The 22,007-nt window shown below is 36.4% G+C and overlaps 2 protein-coding genes and 1 long non-coding RNA gene across 4 annotated transcripts; 2 read left to right on the top strand and 1 right to left on the bottom strand.

Annotated features, from left to right (window-relative positions):
- Positions 1-6,122: 6,122 nt before the first annotated feature.
- LOC110933312 lies at positions 6,123-9,909 on the bottom strand. 2 transcript variants are annotated; one of them, XR_004871601.1, is made up of 5 exons: positions 9,681-9,909; positions 7,197-7,382; positions 7,017-7,109; positions 6,813-6,929; positions 6,123-6,580 (listed from the first exon to the last, which is right to left on the bottom strand). It is a non-coding gene; the product is annotated as an uncharacterized LOC110933312 (long non-coding RNA). The 2 variants fall into 2 exon arrangements; XR_004871600.1 differs by having other exon boundaries at positions 7,197-9,907.
- Positions 9,910-18,935: 9,026 nt separating this feature from the next.
- On the top strand, positions 18,936-19,600 carry LOC110934609. Its single transcript, XM_022177533.2, has one exon. The coding sequence runs from the start codon at positions 19,021-19,023 to the stop codon at positions 19,432-19,434; it is 414 nt and encodes a 137-aa protein (XP_022033225.1). The 5' UTR covers positions 18,936-19,020; the 3' UTR covers positions 19,435-19,600.
- A 292-nt stretch (positions 19,601-19,892) lies between these two features.
- Positions 19,893-21,569, top strand: LOC118484059. Its single transcript, XM_035979949.1, has 3 exons — positions 19,893-19,902; positions 20,380-20,786; positions 20,887-21,569. Exons 1-3 carry the CDS (start codon positions 19,893-19,895, stop codon positions 21,448-21,450), a joined length of 981 nt encoding a protein of 326 aa, XP_035835842.1. The 3' UTR covers positions 21,451-21,569.
- Positions 21,570-22,007: the final 438 nt, after the last annotated feature.

Below are 22,007 nucleotides of genomic sequence, written 5' to 3'. Positions count from 1 at the left end.
ACACGAGTGTTGATGGGTCGAACAGCCTGATCGATCAAACGGTAGGTTCGAGCGGACGGGTTATTTATTCGGTTTGACAGTCCGTTCGGACAGCCTGTTCGGTCAGCCGGTGGGCTCGATCGGTTGGGCTGTTCGAGTGGATTGTTTTTTCCTTTGTGTAGAATGTGTTTGTGTATGATGGTTTATCCTTTTGAAGTTTTCGTTGTAGTATTCGAGAACATTGAAGTGTCCTTACCTTTCAGGTCGATCGATCGAATGGGCCGTTCAATCGGCCGGCTTACCCGATCGGTTAGGTACTTTAGTAATAAGTTCTCAGCAGGATGTCACCTGATCGGACGACATGTTCGTTCGGGTGGTACTCCAATACGTCGAACGAGTTGAAAATCGATTAAGTCTTGAAGCATAGTATCTCATGATCCGAAGAGTAATTCAAATCAAACCGTAGTTCGATCGAACAACACTTCGTTCAATACTAGCCTTCATGAAATTGTTAAAGTGTGGGACGATGTGCTAGCCGATCGGCTGGCCTGGTCGATCGGCTGAATGTCCGATCGGTTGGGCTGTTCGTTCGAACAGCCTATCCGATCGGTGAGCATCCTGACCTGGTCGGCCTGTTCGTCTAACACTTGGCTATTCTGATTGCTTGACGTTATATCGAGGTAATTTGACAACGAGTTGAACCATGGAACCTTCGTTCTTACTTGTTTCCCCTGCTCAGACGTGAATCACCCAAGTTCGGTCGGTGAATTGTTCGGAAAGGTAGTTTGACGTTTAACCCGAAATCGATGAACCTCATGGATAGAATCCCGAATCTCGAACCGCACAACTACTAGAGTGATTAGTGAGTGGGTTCAAGCTCCGTTTCTACTGGTTTGAAGGCATTGAGTGTGAAGGAGTTGAAAGAAAGTTGGAAAATCCATCTTTCACTCTTTTCCACCGTGAATATGTTTAGATCCGTGGTAGAACTTTGTTTGTTTATGTGGAAATCGGTTAGATCCAAGCTATCCTTGGTGGATTGAGGCCAAAACATGAAGTTCTTCAAGAACACCATGATGACATCATCCTAGAATGCTTGAATCTTGATGATTTCACGGTTAAAAGTTACGATTTGAAAGATAGAAAGGTGTAGGAGTGTGTATAGATCAAGAAAGTACAAGATTTAGGATGAAACCTTACCAGGATTGAGAGAAATCTGAGGAAATAGTGAAGAGCACGAGCTGGTCGGTCAGAGAGTTTCCAAAAGTGGAAAGAATGACAATGACAGGGCTATTTATAGGCTTCCCAAAGAGGAAAGGGCTGGCCGATCGGCCAGGCATCCCGATAGGACAGTCTGCTCGATCGGACAGTCCATCCAATCGGCTGGGCTGTTCGATCGGCTAGGAGCCTGTTTCGAACGTTCGGTGCGACGATTTCTGATATTTCGATTTCGATTGAAGATGATACGAATATGATAGAGTTTCCTATTCAAATTACTTTTAATCCCAACCACTATATCTACATACAAGCATTTATATTTCACACTATATTTTCGCCACCATTTATCATAATTCGATTTCGATTGAGTTCGATTGAGTTCCGAGTTTCGATTGATTACCACACATCACATAAAGTAAACATGCACAAAACACATAAGGCGCACACACACGTATACTAACACCAGAATTCGCGTAATTCGAGTTTCGAGTTCGATGATGATTCGATTAGCTTGATTATTGATTGATTGACTTTATCGCATTGTTACTTCCTATTATTCACAGTCGCAAGTCGTTTCACGTCGATAAACATTCGATTACCATGATTAATAACACTTACTCCACATAATACGACTAACAGAAACACCAACTTAGAATAGACTAACTATAGTCAAAGAAGTCTATCTTGACTTTGACTCTGACATTGACATTCGGTAACACGGGGTGTTACACCAATACCCTACACATATGGATGGTCAAGTATCTGCTGCACCACACAACACATTTCCAAGAGGCTATGGGCAACCACCATGTACCTGAGTACCTTATAGGTATGACGAATCTGTACGCATGCCCCAAAAGCCAAGAATCAACAAACATCCTTGTGGACATGATCAACTCATTGGAAATGGTCAAACAACAGTTAACCCAAGTGTAAAAGCACTTACAGAGGGTCAAAAACAACTGTTTGAGATGGTTCAAAGGCTACTTTTTACAAATGACCCTTCCCAAATAGTTGATGCAGTGGAAGAAAACACCAAATCCAAAGTAGAAAATACCTTGGATCATCTGCAAGATTGACCCATACCCATTGTCTGCATGAAACTTCTGTTGGCAATTTGAAAGTGCAAACATAAGTTTCCTTAGCATATATCATTATTTGAATACAAGAAAGAAAAATATTTTTGAAAAACTCATCAAAAGGAAATTGTAACATTAATATGTTGCTTTTAAATCAAGAAAATAAAAAATTGTAGTTTTTAAATCAAGAGAAGATTGTGAAAAATCACCAAAAACTAAAACTTTGTTCAAAAGAGTGAAACATCTGCTTTAGTGGTTTCAAACTCTGTTTAACCATTGTTAACCACTGATTCTTTATCCATTGTTTGACTAACAAAACTCAAGCACACCCACTGTTTCTCAAAAACCAACCATTGTTTTTATTCAAAACTCTGTTTTAACCCAACAGAGGTTGTAAACATGGGTTTCCATCTATCTATTGATCAAAAGTCAAACAGATGTACCATCCACTGATTTTGTTATCCAAACGTCTATTGAGACCCAACAAAGGTTTCAAAACAAACTTTTGAAAATAGATTGTATGTTTCTTCTCCAAAGGGTTTCCTCAAAGGGACCCACTTTCTGAACAAGGCTTTGCCATAACAAATAGTAGTTGGCCACATAGCTCAAAAAGTAATCGTTATCCATGCTAGCGTCCCTGTTCACAAACGCTATATAAACCCTTGACAAACAGAGTTTATATCCATCATCAAAATTTATCAAAATCAAAGCATTTAAAAAGAACTCCAAAATTTCATTCACAATCATCGTTTACAATCAAAAGATTATCTGATCAAAATATTTTCAAAAGATTTGACCTAATTTCACCATGGCTCTTGTTCTCAAATCATTTCACAACTACTTGCCATATCTTGTCAAACATGGCAAGAACACTGATTTCCCCTCCATCATAGATATTATCACATCATCAAAATACCATCACATACTCACAACAAACGCCCCAATTTATCTAACCACCCTTCACGAATTTTGGGCAAAAGCAGATTTTCTGCTTCAAAATAAAAAATCCTACATCATCACATCCACCATAAATGGAGATCATGTTGAGATAACTCCACAATCCATTTCCACAGTGTTTAAACTACAGGACATGGCAGGTATGAAATCTATCCCTAAAAATTACTTACAACATGAGTTCATAGAAAGGGGATATGAAGCTCAACTAGTGGGAGCCACACTTTTCAAACCAAAATTCCCACAAGAAATGAAATTCTTTTTCTGGTACACTCTTGGTTTGCATGTCCACCAAGACCACAACTTTTAATGAAATTCCCCTAAAACTCAGTACTTGGGATATGCAATTTTGACAAACACAAATTATAAGCTATCCCAAACACTATTTATGGATATGATGGCAAGCATAAAAGTAATAAAGTGAAATACTGGCAGTCCTTTTCTTTTATATACAACATTATTGAGCTTTTACCTTAAAGGAGTTTTAAAACAAGAAAGTTTTGAACAAGGTGAAGCTCTTTAAATAAATAGTCTTTCAAATGAAACATTCACCTGTATGATGACCAAGGGTCAAGAAAATGTGGGTGAAGAAAATGTTTTGCAAAATCTAGAAAAAAATGTTACAACATCTGTTGCTGAGCCCACTACTTCTGGTAACCACTGTGCACAACCCAGCACTGTGGAATACACACCAGAAATTTCCACAAAAACTACTTACATTCTTATCCCCAAATCCAAAAGAAAAACCAAAACGAAGGTGTCTCTAAGGGTTGAGATGCTAGAGGTACCTGCGGTAGCATAAATGCAGCAAACATCTGTTGTTACTTCCTCATAATAGATGCAATGATCTCTACCTATCCAAACTCCTCACTCATCCTCACAAAAGGAGAGTGTTGTAAGCACAGGGGAACCAAATCAAGAGGGAGACTATTCACTTGAATATCTCTTCTCAAGCCCATCTCCCAGGGCTGCTTCTCTTTTTACTCCACCACTCACAAAAAACAATCCCGTCAACATTCCAATTATTGCTTGGTGCAATTGATGAAACTGTCTTGCACAAACCTAGTTCCTCTCAACAACAAATCATAGAGAGTATATCTCAACAAGTGACTAGGGCAAGTTCAGAAATCATTGCTATCCCACAAGTAGAGGAGGTGACACCTCTTGTGTGTCAAGGGACACTTAAAGGTTTTTCAAGTGGGGCAACTACTACAATTATTGAGACAACAGTCTCACAATTGGACAATTGTTACATAACTAAGACCTCCTTAAAGGCAACAACTGTTGAGACTACAAATGTAATCTTTGTATCAGTTGGAAGTCCCCAGTACCACGAAAAAAGGGCACTTGGTTCAAAACCAAGTTTAACCACCTCTGATGGGAATTCAGATGATCCTAGTCAGTTAGGTGATGGTTTAAACTATCTAGAATTGACTGAGAGAGTAACCAAGTTGGAATCTGCAGTTGATGAAATCAAAGACATGATGAAGACCTTGGTACAAAACTCAAGACCTTCACCATCACATGCAGATGTTGCAAAAGAAATATGGGTGCGCGCACAGATGTACCTTCACTTTCAAAAGCAAGCTACAAAAGAAAAACAAAACATGCAAATGGTGTTGGTATGAACAATGGTGGATGCAAAGTATAAAGATACTCAAGCAGTGATTAAGGCCATCAAAGACTTTATCCTTGAAAACACTGGTACAACTCTTATTCTTCCCAAATATCAGGATGATGCCAATATAGGGGAGGAAGATTGCATGAGAAAGCTTCCACCTCTTGTCATGAAAGCAGGAAAAAAGGCCAGACACTGCTACAACTAAAAAGGCTATGCAAGAAGAAATTGCAAAGGCAGTTGAAAAGAGAAGAAGAGAGACACAAGGGAAGCAAATATGTAGATAAAAGTGAAAGAGATTACTGAAAGAAAGATAATTCAAGATAATCAAGGATCTTTAACAGAAGTTCCAGAAAGCACTGCATCAACTACTATCCAAACCATCGTCACCTCTATCCAAAACACCTGTTGCCCAAATCACTGCTCCCATAACCCAAACATCTGTTGGCACTACAAAAGTGACAACTGATGTTATAACCACATTACCACCACCACCAACACAAAAGTCTCTGAAAGGACTACTTATCAAAAGAAAACCAACAACAAAGCTTCCACAACCACCATAAAAAACACCAACACTTCAAACCAGAACCAGGAGAACAAAATTCATTGTCCAAGATGATGATGATGAATCTCCTGATGCATCACCTATCAAAACTACAACCACCACAACCGTATCCATTACATCTCAACCATCTATGAAAACTACCATACACTACAAGAAAATGAAGCTAGGGTAACCCCTAAAAAATGTTGCATTAAGCCTTGAAAAAGTTGCATTAGGCCTAATGCAACTTTTTATTGGGGGCTACATTAGAAGCAGTTACATTAGATCTAATGCAACTTTTTTAGGGCTTAATGCAACTTTTTTCTTAAGTGTTGCTTTTAGTATACAAATGCAACTTTTTTTCGATGCAACTTTTATAACACTCAAATGCAACTTTTTTTGTTTTTTAGTTACAAAAATGTAACCTTTTTTTCACTCAAATGCAACTTTTTATACACGTAAATGCAACCTTCAATATGGTTTAGTTGAAAAAATGTAACCCTATTTTAGAGTTAATGCAACTATTATTTTCTTTTTATTAGGAAAAAATGCAACCTTTTTTTACATTAAATGCAACATTTTTTTTACGAATTTTAGTTAAACAACAAATGCAACTTTTTATACTCAAATGCAACTTTGTACAATCAATTTTATTGCTATTATTCAATATACATTGAATCGCAATTACACTAGAACAAACAATGACAAATATCATTGATAGAGAATAGTGTACTTTAACATACTTGTTCAAACTTAAATAACAATATGGTCAACACAAAGTTTCAATACAATAATAAAAAGAAATGGAAACATTCTACTCATCTCGATCTTCAACAGGCAGTCGTTTCATAACTTTCTTCATCATAGCTTCCAAGTTTTGTCGTTGGCTATCAATGTCTTTTTGCATAGCTTCAGCCTTTTTTCTTTCATGATCCTCTTCAATCTCTTTACGCATTTCCAGCAACTGGTTTTTCTTAACTTCAACATTTGCTTTAAATGATTCCATCACATCAGCCCTTCCGGAATCATGTATGATGTGCAAGAACCATCTACCTTTTTCACTAATGTATTTGTAACGCCTCTACCATAAAGACGGTGGTATCCATAGTTTTCTTTATTCATTACAACCAAAAAAGGATCTACCGTAGCATTGTCATCCTCTATAGACTTGTAGTTCTTCATTTGTTCCTTCAATATTATAAAAAAAAATATTGTCAAAGAAATTATTTATACTTGAAATCATGTTATGGGTGAATCTTATAATATGCATGTAAATTCTAGAATTTCAGACTATGGGATTGTTGTTTTCATCAGAATTATATTAATCTTATGTATATTAACCACATGAAACATTGAGGATTACATACAATTAACAAAGAACGTTGATATATACATAAGATTAAAAGTAGAAAGGACGTACAATTTTTCTTGCCGTGTCATCATATGTATCAACATATACACCTCCTTTTGTCCTCTTACACGTGCGTTCAAACAATTGGGTTAAGGTTGGAAACTCTTGGTTTGGGTTATCATTTTTCTGTATTCATATTAACATAAACATCAATAAAGAAATATATTAAACAACATAAAAAATTAAATCACAAGCAAAACAAAAATATATTACCATCTCCTCACAAATCCTAGCAAAACTTTTTGGACCGGCTGTGTGCATATTTTTTTGACACATGCGGGATTCCTTGGCTCGTAAATAGTGTTTCTGTACGCACATTAATATATACAAATCAACTTGTAGACAACTTTAAATAGCAAATACTATTAATGAAAAAATTATCAAAAAAATTACCGTCACATCGTCATTACTCCATAAACGTAACAATTGTGAGAAATCAGACTCTGGAATATCTTATTGCTTTCTTCAACCCTTAATAGCTTATCTCTCTCATAATCGGTGATTTGTCTTTGTGCACTTTGATTTTGCCTACTTTTGTTTGCCATTAGACCTGTAAATCTTGATCTAATCCGTTCACCACTGTTTAAAGATGTTGCTACTGATGTCGTAAAAGAACAAACAAAGTTGTATGTACTAATGACCAAGCAGACACAAAAACTAATGACAACACATGTATATAAAGGCTCTAGATGATATGGTACACTTTAACGACCATTCATCAACTTGACTCTCTTTTAATTAGTTCAGTTTGTAAGCATACCAAAAAATTAACTCATCACTTTAATCAGTTTGGTTTATAAGCATACCCATTAATCAGTTTTATAAGTCAATTTAGGTCTACCTCTACTCCTTCTGCCTTCTACAGCGAGGGTTTCCACTACCCTAAATGGTGTTGATGTCTGCCTCCAACTAAGCCAAACTATACATATGCAACCTCTATTAACTTTGATTTAAATCCTACTCTGAATACAGATGCTCCATACTCTAGACCATACAAAATCAACAGATTTAAAAAGAGAAAAATTATGTATTTCAATGCTTACAATACAAGAGGCTTTCATAAGCTCCATCAGATCGTTATATTGATGAAATCACTAAGCAAGCAAACTACCTTAGTGTGGAATCGTGAACTAGTGAATCGATGAAAACAAGGTGAAAGGACTGAGAAAAAAGGAGGAAAGCAACCCGAGCAGATGTTGACCTTGAACTCTAGCAATGACATGCCATCATCAATAATAGTTCAATTTTTTTCCCTCTCTTTAGATTATTCTGTTCAACGGTTGGCATTTTGTTACCTTTAAAATTATTTTGCTTCATGTTCCACTTCATTGAATTCATAATGTCTTAAGTTTGACAAACTGCTTCATACATCATCTATTTGTGTGCCTTTAAAAAAACATCTATTTGTGTAAACTAATATTGTTCAGTAGCATTATGGATGTTCAAATCACTTGACTTTTCTGTTTCTGGTCAAACCCGAAACACTGTTGAACCGAACAAAAACAGTAAACTGCACCACTGATCACTGTTGTTAACCATCTGATGCTTTTGGTCAACTGTAATGATTTTGACCCGATTTTGATGATGGGCTGCTCAAACAAATCTGATGCTTTAATCTGCTGCTAATGATCAAAATTGGAAGTTCAGAACACTCAACCGATCTCTCTCTGACCTCACGTGACAAGACAAATAAACAAAGGCACACCCAAACTAAATAAAAATGACATATGAACTTACATGGTTCATTCTAGGGCTGGCAAAATGGGTAAGTTGGGCGGGTTTGGGTCACGGGTTAGGATGAGTTTGGGTTAGGATGAGTTTTGGTCAGAATAGGTATATTAAAAAGAAGGTCAAGATGGGTTTGGGTTACGATAGCATTCTTCTTACATAGTTTCAACCCCACTTTGATTGTAGCCTGGGCATATATCCATCATCAACAACCAGTGTCCTTCATGACTCAAAATATGTTAAATTCTCAAAATAATACTGTAACGTTGGCTAGCTAGCGAATTATCCCAAGCAAGTATAATTACACAACATGTAACATAAAGCTAATTGATCTTCAATCATTTGAAATGATAATCACATAGCAGTACAGCCCCGTCAAAATCAACCAGCAAATTAGGTATCAGTGTACTATTACCCTTATACCAATTTAATTATAGATGATTTTAATCTTAATTTGAGAAAACATAGAATTTTGAGGTCTCCATTTCTCTTTTCACTACCTGCTGCGTAGCCTTCACCCAAACCAACACACTACTGCCATTTTTCTTCTGTTTCCCACTTAAATCCCTCTAACTTAATGACTAATTAGACTTTTATATATTGTTAATAACCCCCCTTCGATTGCAACTTTTTTACACCTAATATAAAACTTAGATATCTATTTACAAATAAAGAAAACTCATAGTATAAATATAAAGATAGGAAATTATATAAAAAAAGGGGTTTTAGATATTACCCTTATTAACAGAACCCTTTGAACATCTTGGTTGAGCACAATAAATTCAAAGAACAGCAAAGTTCCAATAAATTCAAAGTCAATCAGCCAACCAAAAGTCAAAATCATGATGTATGAAACATCCAGACCACAATCAGGTCTCGATTTGAACATAAGTCTAAATCAAAGAACGGCAAAACAATTTATAAATCAAATCATGAATTCCATCGACAAATTTTCTATTCGAAACACATTAGGGCTACGACCGGCTAACTTTGGCTAGTGCCAGAGTCGGCTGGCATTATGACTGGTTGCACCTGGTTTTTCATTTAAACTTCAAAAATAAACAAAACTACATAGCTAGATCATTTCACATAAACACAGAATCACATATATTTCATTTTATGAACATAAACATTTTCTTTTTTACTGACCTATGATTGAAGGTCGGTTGAAACACCGATTGAACCGCTTGCAACTTGCAATTGAACAGCTTTGGTGGTTGAAGAGCACCGATTGAACCACTCGCTAATTGTTGAATTGGGTTATGCAGTTTGAGGGTGGAGAGGGAAACTAAAATTTTTAGGGTTTAATGGGTTTGAGAGCATGAGAGGGAAACTAAATATTTTATTTGTAAAATTGCCGCCTTGGGATGAATGTCGCTGCTCTATCACACTCAGCACTAATTTCAAATCAAACTTTGATTATTTTTTTATTTGTATTTCTTTTTCACTTCAATTTTTTTTAGAATTGTAACTTTGTTTAATAACAACTTCAATTTGTTATGGTTTTAAATTTTTAATAGTAGGAATGATAAATCATATCATAAATTTAGCATACCATAAGCGAATATGATGATTAGATTAGAGACCATTATTAATGAAATGTTTTTTAATATTCGGGTAATAAAAAATGTAAAATGTTTAAGGATGTTTTTTATTACACGTGGCAAAACGGGCCAGGATGGGTTCGGTTTAGAATAGGGATGAGCGTTACCAAAAAGCGCCAAAAATGGGTGTTGGTACCAAAAATGTTCGGTACGATACCGGTACCGCATCGAACAGATAGTAAAGTACTGGTACAGAAAACGACAAAAAGTGGCTATCGAATTGGTACCGAAAATATTTTAGTACGAGAAATTCAATACCGGTACCCAATACCATATGCTTATCCCTAGGTTAGAACATGTTTTATTAATGGCTATTTTGGTTCGGTCAAAACACGTTTGACCAAAATGGGTACGGGTCAAAACATGCAATGCTTTTGTTGTAAGATCACAAAAGCTTATAAATAGATAGGTTACGAAAAGGGGATGGTTTTTTGTTCAGGCATTATTAGATATTTCCCTAACAAACATTAGTATGTGTAAGTGTGAATATGTTTTTTTATTTATTAATGAAGATTGTTAACAACCTTGGGAGGAACCATACGTGAGTCTGGATGCAGATCGAGTTTTATTCATCTTTCTACTCTCTTATTATGTAGATTTGGTCTACATCTGACAATTCATATATATTTTATTAGGCTTTTTAATCATATAAGTTTGGAATTGTAATATTTTAAAAGGAGAATCACTTGAAAAATAATGTATCAAAGTATTAAGGTTGAGATGTTTCCCTATGTCAATTGGTTGATTTTATTATCTTTTATTATTACAAGTGTGTAATCTAAATAAATATAACAAATGTAGGACCATTTATTCTCATGTAACATTTCTAACAAAAGTTGCAAATTCCAATAAAAATTGTAACTTTTCGTGAAAAAAGTTGCATTTTTTAGTAAAATTTGCAACTTTTTAATAAAAAAGTTGCATTAAATCTCCTAATGCAACCTTTATGTTCAACGAAGTTGCATTAGAGTCAAATGCAACTAAATCGAAAAAGGTTGCTTATAAAAAGTTGCTTTAGGCCTGTTTTCTAGTAGTGATAGCACTAACCATTACATCTCCACCAACAAAACCACCTATCACCATACTTGACCCATTAGAGTTAGAAAATGTATCAAAAGATATATAATCTTTCTACTCTGCAATTGACACCAGCCAACTTACCTGTAGGATCGTTGTTTGACCCGAACGAGTCATTCAGAAGAGCTTTATATCCGATTCAAAGGCGGAATCAGTGAAACGGACGTGGAAATAGCTTGATACTATTAAAGTTGTCACTTTGATTAATTCTAACACTGATTACAACCTGGACAAATTTTGGCAACACCTCGTTACAAATTCCCAAGCCGTGCCAAATGAAAACACAAGTGCCCTATATATACTAGTGCTGATTTCGCTTGAAATGGTTAAGGACAGTTTCAAGCGGAATCTGATTATTCTGATTTCGCTTGAAATGTCACTTGACACTTTCAAGCGGAATCACCTCCTATAACCTGAAAATCTGTTTCTCGAACCTCGGGCACTGATTATCCTATTATATCCTATTACATAATACAAGACGAAGTCAAAGACATAGTGCACTAACAGACTCCCCTTGGATGTTGACGAAGTCTTCAGTGTCTAGTCTCTATTATGACACCTCTTCAGTCTTGATCATTCTGCCTTCTCACCCAAATTGTAACATTGTAAGCATCCATCAATCCTTCTCTTCTTCCATCAGTTTCAGGCTCCCTCTTTCGTCAAGCTTCCGTGCTTTGGGATCGACACCTAGCTTTCCATCTACAAGCTCCTCCTAGCTTCAAGCTTGTCTTCAGACTCCCCCTTAGACTCTGCTCTCGGGATCGTAGTCTGGACTATCTGCAATCACTCAAACATCTATAAATATAATGCTTTTCAAATCATCAATCAAATTCTCTAATCCACTCCCCCTATCAATAAACTAAATAATTTAGCAGCATTAAAGAATCCAACTCCCTCACAGTTAATCATCCAAGTCCAACTTAATGACCTTGGAGATATCACAAACTGTTTTTTATTTTTGTTTTTAATCCAAGTTTCAAATTAATGAACTTGTTTTATTTTCAGAAACACAATCAGCTTACTTAGATTTTGAAACTCAGCATTTCAGACATCTGTTGTCGAAAATAAAACGGAATCAAAAATCTTTTTGTATTTTCTGAAAATATAAAGCAGTAAAGAAATATGTACAAACATATTTACAGACAATATTTTTGTTTGAGTATGCGTTAGAGGATCATATCAGTTTTTGACAAGTCACAAGTACTGTTGAGCTTAGTTACACATTAAGAATTAAACAATTCACTTAGATTGTCGATATACTGATCCACTTAAATTTTCACACAAACTTCAACTAATTCAGGATACGAATTAGGTGTTTTAAGAACTTAAACTCATTCATGTGTCCCACCTCTTGAATATACCCCCGTATCCATATCCCAATATTCAGTCTTACAGGTGAGTATACCACAGATGATATCTGTAAGTGGTTAGAAGCGAAACCGTGAGAGCTCAGGTCAGAACTTCCGTTCAGCAGAGAGATGACGGTTCGACTTTAGGTGTGTCCCCTTTAGAGGATCTTTTGTTTCAACAACAATGACTATCAATTTTATTGTTTCATCAATTTGCTGAGGGCAATGCTATGTTTCAAGCAAGCGGAAAGTATTATGCGGGGACTAGGTCAGAATTTCCATTCAGCAGAAGTCCCAGAATAATACCCCAGATATCACTGAGTATAAAGACCTAGTATTTCAGAAAGAGGACCTTTCAAACGAGATTTCAGGGGTTACCTATATATACAAGTAGTGTTCCCCACGAAATAAGTAAGTTTGAATTTATGTTTATATCCCGAAAAAGTTTACTAAATGTATAAAAACCTATCGGCATATCATCAGTGAGACTGTTTAACGCTATTTAATCATTACATTTCTTTAGCATACTGTAACTGTCTACTGATGTACTATCATTTCCTCTTTTTACGCAAAACTCAAATTTTTGAATTTTATCATGTTTTTGGCTTTTCAAATTTTCTAATGCTTTTGTATTTTCTGACAATTTTTCTCTCCCTAAAATGCAAAATCATTAAAAGAAAATTTTACAACACGATGCTGATAGCTTTGTCTCGCCATCCATTTTCTGCTAACTATGCTCTGTTTTGCAGAAAAACTAATATAAAGTACCCCCATGATTTACAACCCATTGATTTTCGACAGTTTGAAAACCGTTTTTCAATCTTGTGAAAGTAATCATGTTTGTTCAGCCGTGAGGGTTTCGGCGTATTCAAGTAACACATATTTTTGCAATTTTCTATTTTTGACAAAAATTAAAAAAAAACAAACATATTTTTGGGTTTTTAATTTTTCAAATTTTTAGGGTTTTTGAAATATTGTTTATTTATATACAGAAAATGTTAAACTCCCTGTTCAACCAAACCATGATCCAGCAACCTCTTCATGAGCCAGGCTGCTCCAACTTCCATTCTCACAATCTTCGGTTTTGTTGAGCACCTGCACATTCAAACTACTTTAATTACTTGAACAATTTAGCCCAGGTCTGTTGGACCTTAAGCAATTCAACACAATAATTTTCATTCAATGTTGGAAACTCTTTGTCATCATTCACAATGACTTTATCAATTTTCACTTCAACATTTTCTTCTTTTAAAAAAGTCATCTGTTTCTTAACACTCCATTTCTGTCCTTTTGGAGTACCTCTTTTGTAAAAATGTGAGTCTTTTTGAACACTTTGTTTTTGAACAACATTTGGTTTCCAAAACTATTGAGGTTTTGTCATATCAACTGATGTTTTCCAACTTTGTGTTGTTCTAAATCTGGGTGTGTGAGAATTCCAGATCTGTCTTGAATCGAACCTATTCTGGTTTGATTTCCAATTTTGATTTGAAGCAAACTTGTTTGTGTTGTACCTCCAAGTTTGTTTTGAATCAAATCTGATTGATCTTTGTTTCACACTCTCAGATTTATGTTTCTCAACATTTTCAAGCTTCTTTTTTATCTCAACATCAACAGGTTTCAGATTTGGACACTTTCGTGCAAGATGTCCAATTTGATCACATTTAAAACATGTTCTCTTGGACACATCTTTGACCTGTGGTTGTTGCTTTTTCTATTGAGCTAAGAACTCGTCAGTAGACTGTCGTCTAAATTTTAGTTCTTTCTCTTCATCTGTCGTTGTTCCATGAACAAAACTCGTCTTTGTTTGAGAATTTGGCATTTCATTTCTTTTCCAACTTTGTTTCTTCTTATAACCCAACCCAGCCTTCATGTTTTTCTTTTTAAAACCAGGTTTGTTATAAAAAGTTTTACGACCTTTACCAGCAAACTTTGAAATTTCAGATTTCTCAATTTTAACCATTTTGAAAACTTTATCAACCTTTTCTGAGATCACATTCTGAATTGGGAAAACAACATCTAAGAATAATTTGTCTGATCCAATCATGGTATAAACCAATCCTTATGAATCATCATTCAAATTTTTCTCAGATTTTGACTGTTTAAGATAGCCATCATGAAAATTTCCCTCATTTTCATCATGTGATTCAGACTTACCTTTTGTAGACTCATCTTTCAAAACGCTATCAACAACCTTACTTACCACTTCTGAATCATCAGTTTCATCAGATTTGGTGTAAGTCACATTGATACTTTCAGGTAATTGGTCAACTATGTTCAGACCTTTTGCCACCTTTTCCTCATCATAAAAAGTATAATTGTTTCTCAATGGTGGTGGTACCTGATGAAATTCTGAACCAATACCTTTTCTATTCTTATCAGTATCTTTGTCATCTGGTGTGATGTTGAAAATGCGTTCGAGAATGTACGAAGAGTTATGATAACTTTGAAGTTTTGTAACAACCTTTTCTTTTTCAGCCAGAACTTGTTTAAGATTAGCAACACACTTGTTTAATTCAAGTTGCTTTTCTTTAAACTTTCTCTCATACATTTCTATAGTGACTAAAGTTTCAGACAATCTTTGGTCAAAACATTTGACTTGGCTCTTCAAAGTATCATAAGCTTCTTGTACTCTCTGACTTAACCACTTCAAATTATCATACTCTTTTTGAAAATCTTGAAACATATTATCTTTCTCCACACAACCAACACATTTAGCTGTACACAGTTGTCTATAAACATCATTATCCTTTTCAAGACCTTGACATTTCTGTGTCAGTTTTTCAACTTTTAGTTTCAAAATTTCTTCTTTGTCAATCATTTCTTTACATTTTATTGTGAAAACATTTTCAAGTTTATCTATTTCCTTATCTTTTGTTTTTATGATGTCATCTTTTTCAGTACAGGCTTTGCACATTTTTATGCAATTCCTGCATTTGTTTTCATTGTTATTAACAATTTCAACATTCGATAGATCAGAAGATTCACTTACCTCAGTCTCTTTCAGCACCGGTTCTTCTGTCTGATCTTCCACTTTGTTCTCTTCTTCTTCTTCTTCTTCTTCTTCTTCTTCTTCTATCTTCTGCTCTTCTTCAGCAGCAAGCTTTGCAGTAATCTTCACTTCTTCAACCATCTTTTTCAACTCTTCTTCTTTTCTCTTCTTCATTTCTACCACCTTTGGTAGACTTGCTTCACAAACTTCTTTTATTTTGTTCACCAAATCCGGCAAATATTCTTTATCAGATAACCTTCTTGTGTTGAAAGTAGCCTGACTTAGAAACAAATGTGTTACAGCTTCAAAATCCACCTATGATGGGTCAACAACTGGATTACCCTGTGGATCCATGTAACATTCTAATTCATCATTCCATCTTTTGGCTCTCTGGGCTTCTTTGAATGGTTCTCGGAATTTTTCAATTTCCCATCTCGCATAATCTCTTCTCCATAGATCATGATCAACATTAGCTACAAATGCATATCCAACAGCATCTTCTTCAGGGAGAACTTGACTCCAGTCATAACCTTCATCATCATGTATAACTGCAAGAGCTCTGGATTTTTCTTCAAGCTGCTTCATCCTGGGAGGTTCAGCCTTGTTCTGATGATAAATTGCTTTCTTGTAATAATCTTCTTTGAACGGATTTTCAGAATCGTCAGCATAAGCATTTCGACACTCTCTTTTGAAGTGACCTTTCTGTTTACACTTAAAACACGTCACTTTCGATTTGTCAAAGCCTAACTTGATAGAAGGTCCACCAATAGACTTTCTCCCGGTAATCTCCATGAAACGTTGTGCCCTTCTCACCGCACTAGCCATACACCACCTTATGTCGATCAGTTCCATCTCTTCAGGATCTATTTGATCGTAGTCTTCTTTCGTTAGGTTTGTGCTGCCTATCTTGCCAGCTACAAGGCTTTCATACGATTCAAGGACTGAAGCTAGAAAAACCATCTGCTGCTTAGCAGATTCTTTGCTGAAATTTTGGTCATTTTTCAAATCTACAGCGATGTTGCATTGAAATAAATTCTTTGAAGCAGATTGGCTTGAAGTTGTTGAAGAAGATCCATTGTGAAAACCACTGTGAAGACTTTCATTGTTCACTGAGTTTGAGCTTTCTGCAGAAAACGTTGTTCTTGGAGACCCAGCCTATGGTACATTTCCTTTGTAGTACAGCTCCACATTCTGCTGATGAGCTGGGTTGTTGACTTTAGATCTCTTTATCTCCAACTCATGGCTTTCAAGTCTTTCGATCAGCAAATCCACTGTTAACTCTTCAGACTTGATTGTGTTTTTCAACATTAAAGCAAAGTATTGCCAATCTTGATCATTTGGCAATGAGTCAAACAATTTATCAACCAGCTCCTCTTGAGTGTATGTAATTTTGTGTCTGGCCAGCTCCATCTTCAGATGTCCAAATCTCTCGGTCATTTTACAAACAGATTCATTTTTCATGCAACCAAATAGATCAAACTCTTTACGCAACAATTTCTTTTTGTTTTTTACAATCTCATTACTTCCTACACATTTTCTCTCTAAAGCTTCCCATAAACTCTTCGATGTTTTCTCTTCCTCAAGTAACGAAATAATATCTTCTCTCACTGACTGTTTTATCAATGTAATCATTTTGTTTTCAGCAACAATATTTTTAACATCTAATTCTGTGAATTCCTTTTTGTTTACTAACTCTCCTCCTTCTTTTACCGGTTCTGTATATCCATATTTCAATTTTAACCAGCTTTCAGAAGCAAAAGCTTTTACCCAACCCTCAAATTGGTTATTCCACCAGTTATAATCTCCAATCTTTATTAATTTCGGTGGTTTCTGTTGGCTTCCATACATATTCTCATACTTCAAATTCTCTGAAATCTCTTTCGAATATTCTTTCATATAAGATCTTCTTTCTGTCGATTCTGAAATGAACGCGTTGTAGAATGTGTTGTAAAATTCTCCACCGCTGCTCGACATCTTCAAACAATTTCACAAGTTGTATATCTTCAATCACCTGGACACAAACAAACAAACACAATCAGATTAAACAATATCAAATATCCTGAAATAAACTGACACTCGGTTGTCGTGAAATGTTCTTGACGCGAAAAAGTTCACTTTCAAGCAGAATATGAATCTCAAGCGAAATCAGACTTTTGGACGGACACCAACTTTCAAGCAAAATCAAAGACCGTATTTTCAAGCGGAATACAGACTTCAAGCGGAATCTGTTTTGACTTTCAAGCGGAATACTACAGATCAGTTTCAAGCGGAATAGCAACTAATCAATTTCAAGCGGGATGGCACTTTTTGCTGTTTAAAGCGGAATCAATACAATTTTTTGGAGCGGAATCACATGTATCACTTGGAAATCTCAAGCGGAATAGCAAGCTGGAGCGAAATCAGAAGATAGTCGTCCCGGCGAAATCACTTCTTAGTCCATTTTTACCACTTTTTAGACCGAATTTTATCCTGAAATTCTCAAGGGTTTGTTAAAATGTGATTTTGTACAATCTGTGAAAAACTCAGGTCATTTTGACCGTAGAAACTTGTTCAGATTGAAAAAGAAGGTGTAGAAGTCAGAAAATTGATGATATCAAGCTAAACTCTTCTTCCTGAGCTCTAATACCACTTGTAGGATCGTTGTTTGACCCGAACGAGTCGTTCAGAAGAGCTTTATATCCGATTCAAAGGCGGAATCAGTGAAACGGACGTGGAAACAGCTTGATACTATTAAATTTGTCACTTTGATTAATTCTAACACTGATTACAACCTGGACAAATTTTGGCAACACCTCGTTACAAATTCCGAAGCCGTGCCAAATGAAAACACAAGTGCCCTATATATACTAGTGCTGATTTCGCTTGAAATGGTCAAGGACAGTTTCAAGCGGAATCTGATTATTCTGATTTCGCTTGAAATGTCACTTGACACTTTCAAGCGGAATCACCTCCTATAACCTGAAAATCTGTTTCTCGAACCTCGGGCACTGATTATCCTATTCTATCCTATTACATAATACAAGACGAAGTCAACAGATATAGTGCACTAACATTACCTTTACATGATCTAGGGTTTCAACATATATAACAAGAAAACTAGACGGGCTTAACTAGATGAATACGGGCCGGCCCTCCCACGCCTTAGTCAATCTCCATCAAGATTAAATCACATAATGATTTATTGATACTGTAACGAACTGAAATGATACCGACTAAATCCTCATATAACAAACCAATACTGATATGAATCAAACTCTTGCTGCATTACGCGAAAGAATCCCACTAGCTAGTTTAATTTTAGTAGTAAAGAATTTATGACTTTAACAAAAAGTAGGTGGGGGCAATTAGGGAAAAAGTCATATTTGCATTCAACATGCATTGAACAAATAAATACCTAAATAATCCATTATCTTCACCACCCAACTTCCTCCTAACCTCTACCCGTTTTCTAAAGGGAACTGAAATTTTAAATGGGAGATCTAACAACCAGAGTGTACACAGGAGCTAAAAGATCATATTGGCGGAGGCGAGGCTACCGCCGCCTCGCCACCGATGAATCCCAATCAAGGTGGTCGTGGGTAAGGATGCCACGTAGGTTGAAGATAAAGCTGAGGTGTAACCCCAAGAAGCTGGTTGCTAGAGTTCATGATGCTTATGTGAAGATGACGATGAAGCTGGCGAATTCGCAAGTGGTACGAGGAGGCGCAATAGCTGGATATGGTGCCGGAGGAGGGATCTATGAGTTTGGGATGAGGCCCATCAAGGAATACGATGCGAAGATGATAATTCAGATGTATAAATCGTTGTCGGTTAGGCCGGAGCAACCGGTGGCACTCGAGGTTGATTGTGCCGATCCAGATAACCTGTTTGCAGTAACTCGGTGATCATACACTTGTAACATTAGTGCTACTGCATTAGTTATATAGCTAAGGATCTCAAACATGAATAAAACACTCATACAAATGTAACATTAGTTGTACTGTATTAGTTATATTATGTAATTAAGAATCTTAATTCTTAAACATGAATTAAACACTCTTTCTTTTTTCACATATTATCTGGTAATGGGCTCTTATTTTTTTATTAACGGCTAAAATCACACCACACCGCACCACCAAACTATCCCCTTGGAGACGTAACGGGTGTTATGATTAAAAATAATAACATGAAGCCTACGTGTCAATGCAAGCCCTTTGATCACAACATAAGGGTGTACGGGGCGTCCTCGGGGAGGTGATTCGGTGAGGCGTTTCCCCGATCGGGAACACCGCCGCCATCACCGCGGGGTCCCGATTCGGGGTGGGTTTTGGGTGTGGGTTCACCGAGTGAAAAGGCACGAAAAATGAGGAACGGTCGGAATGTAACGGTCGAATTTTATAAAAAAAAAAAAATTCACTTTTTTTAAACTAATATAAATAACCATCTCATTCTCACCATTTTTTTATACTCAAACCATCTCATTCTCACACATTTTTTAAACTCTCCAACCACACCCACTTCACTTTTTATTTTTTATACTCTCCAACCAAACCCCCTTCACTTTTTATTTTTTATACACCGAGCAATGGAGAACCGACCCCGCGAGGCCAAGAAAAAAACTAAGGGACGGGTCTCGAAACCGTCTCGAGATGGTTCGAGCGGTGCAAATGCTCAACCACAACCCCCTTTCGGATACACTTCACAACCCCCGTTTTTTTTCCAACAACCTACACACCCCTCGTTTTACAACACCCAACAACCCAATTTCGGCTATTTTCAAAATTTGTTATCAATGGACGCTCCTCCTCAATCCCCCGCCTTCGACCCATATGCTTATCATTCTCCACAAGTTCCTTCTACACGAGGAAATGTTGAACGTCCTCTACTTATTCACGACGACGAGGATGATGAGGTAGTGCCCGAAACTCAAAATTTGGGCGACGACGACGAGGAAGATGAATATAATGTGGACGAAGACGGGGGCAACGAAGAAGATGAGGCTCGAGAAAAAAAAGGGAAAACGGTGAGCGAAAAATGGACAAAAGAACAAGAAGAGGCGTTGGCGAAGGCATGGGTACATTGTTCTACCAATAAAAAAAAGGGCAATCAACAAAGTCGCGAAAGTTTTTGGGGTAAAATTTTAGAGCATTTTAACAAAACTATCGGTGGAAGTAACCGGACCGTTCATCAAGTACGGTCTAAATGGAACCCGATGCATGCGAAAATAAACTTTTTCAACGGCCTATACCAACAAGCGGTAAAAATTATATTTTTTTTAACATTGCATATTTTTAATTTTTTTTCTAAGTTCATACTTTTTTAACACTTTCTAATTTTTTTTATTTTATAACATGTAGGATCGCACACGAGGAAGCGGATGTAAGGATCTCGACGTGATGAAAGTCGCGTTAAAAGAATTTAAAGAAAGATTTCCAAGCGGTTTTCAACACATCGAGGCGTGGGAGGTCGTTCGAAGACACGAGAAATGGGCCCAAGTCCCATTGATGGGTGAGGAAGGTGAAGGTTCGGCACATAAAAGAAAGCCTGTTGACGTGGACCTTTCGATACCGGATATGAACGAAGATCCCTCGCCACAAAGAGCACAACGGCGAGACAAGCGTCAAGCTACATCGTCCGAGGGAAGCTCGGCCGAGTTGGCGGCACAATTCAAAGTGTACACCGCCATGAAAGAAGCGAAGCAAGCGGTAGAATTGGAGGCGATCGAATTGAGGAAAAAAAGAGAGTCGGAGGCTCGCGAGCTCATATCGGCACAACTCGAGACGATGAAAAACTACAATTACGATCGAGATATGAAAACATTCCTTAAGCCGCACGACGATGTTCCGCCAAGTATGTTGCCGATCATCCTCGCCCGAAAGCGAGAAATCGCTAACAAGTACGGGTGGCCATGCGATTTCTAAAATTTTAGTTTTCTAGTTTTAATGTAATTTTTATTTTCTACTTTGAATGTGTTTTTTATTTTCTACTTTGAATGTGTTTTTTATTTTCTACTTTGAATGTATTTTTTTTTTAAATTTAATGAAATGTCTTTTATTTAATTTATAAACATCCATAATTTTACAAAAAAAAAAAAAATAATTTTGAACTCACCTAATAGGGGAGTGCCGCCATCAAAAATGGGTATTAGGGGAGTGTTAGAGGGGAGTTGACATGGCACTTTGTGGTTGGTTGTGTGTAAGAGGGTGGACTCACCTAAGAGGTGAGCACCCCTTACACCCTAATCGTTTTTGTTATGTATCGTAAGTAATTATACAAGTTTCTACCTATACAGCATGTATGTATGATACGAATTAAATGAGAGTGAGGATGAATGTGATGTATAAAGATAGGCGTTGGAAGTCAAGTCACAAGTGTCAATGGTGATGGGTATAACTATAAAGATGCCAAATTTTACCAGTTTACATCCACATCATCGACATATATGGCTTGTTTATTTAATGTATTTAATTAATAAGAA

The sequence above is a fragment of the Helianthus annuus genome, chromosome 11 (genome assembly GCF_002127325.2).
Source record: "Helianthus annuus cultivar XRQ/B chromosome 11, HanXRQr2.0-SUNRISE, whole genome shotgun sequence".
In the NCBI taxonomy this organism is placed as follows: domain Eukaryota; kingdom Viridiplantae; phylum Streptophyta; class Magnoliopsida; order Asterales; family Asteraceae; genus Helianthus; species Helianthus annuus.
The sequence above is the reverse complement of the archived record's forward strand: the minus strand, read 5'-3'. Positions and strand labels throughout refer to the sequence as shown.

Coding starts and splice junctions, on each gene's coding strand:
- LOC110934609 (XM_022177533.2), top strand. CDS start 19,021: ATGGGAGATCTAACAACCAGAGTGTACACAGGAGCTAAAAGATCATAT.
- LOC118484059 (XM_035979949.1), top strand. Junction 20,787..20,886: donor ACGGCCTATACCAACAAGCG/GTAAAAATTATA, acceptor TATAACATGTAG/GATCGCACACGAGGAAGCGG.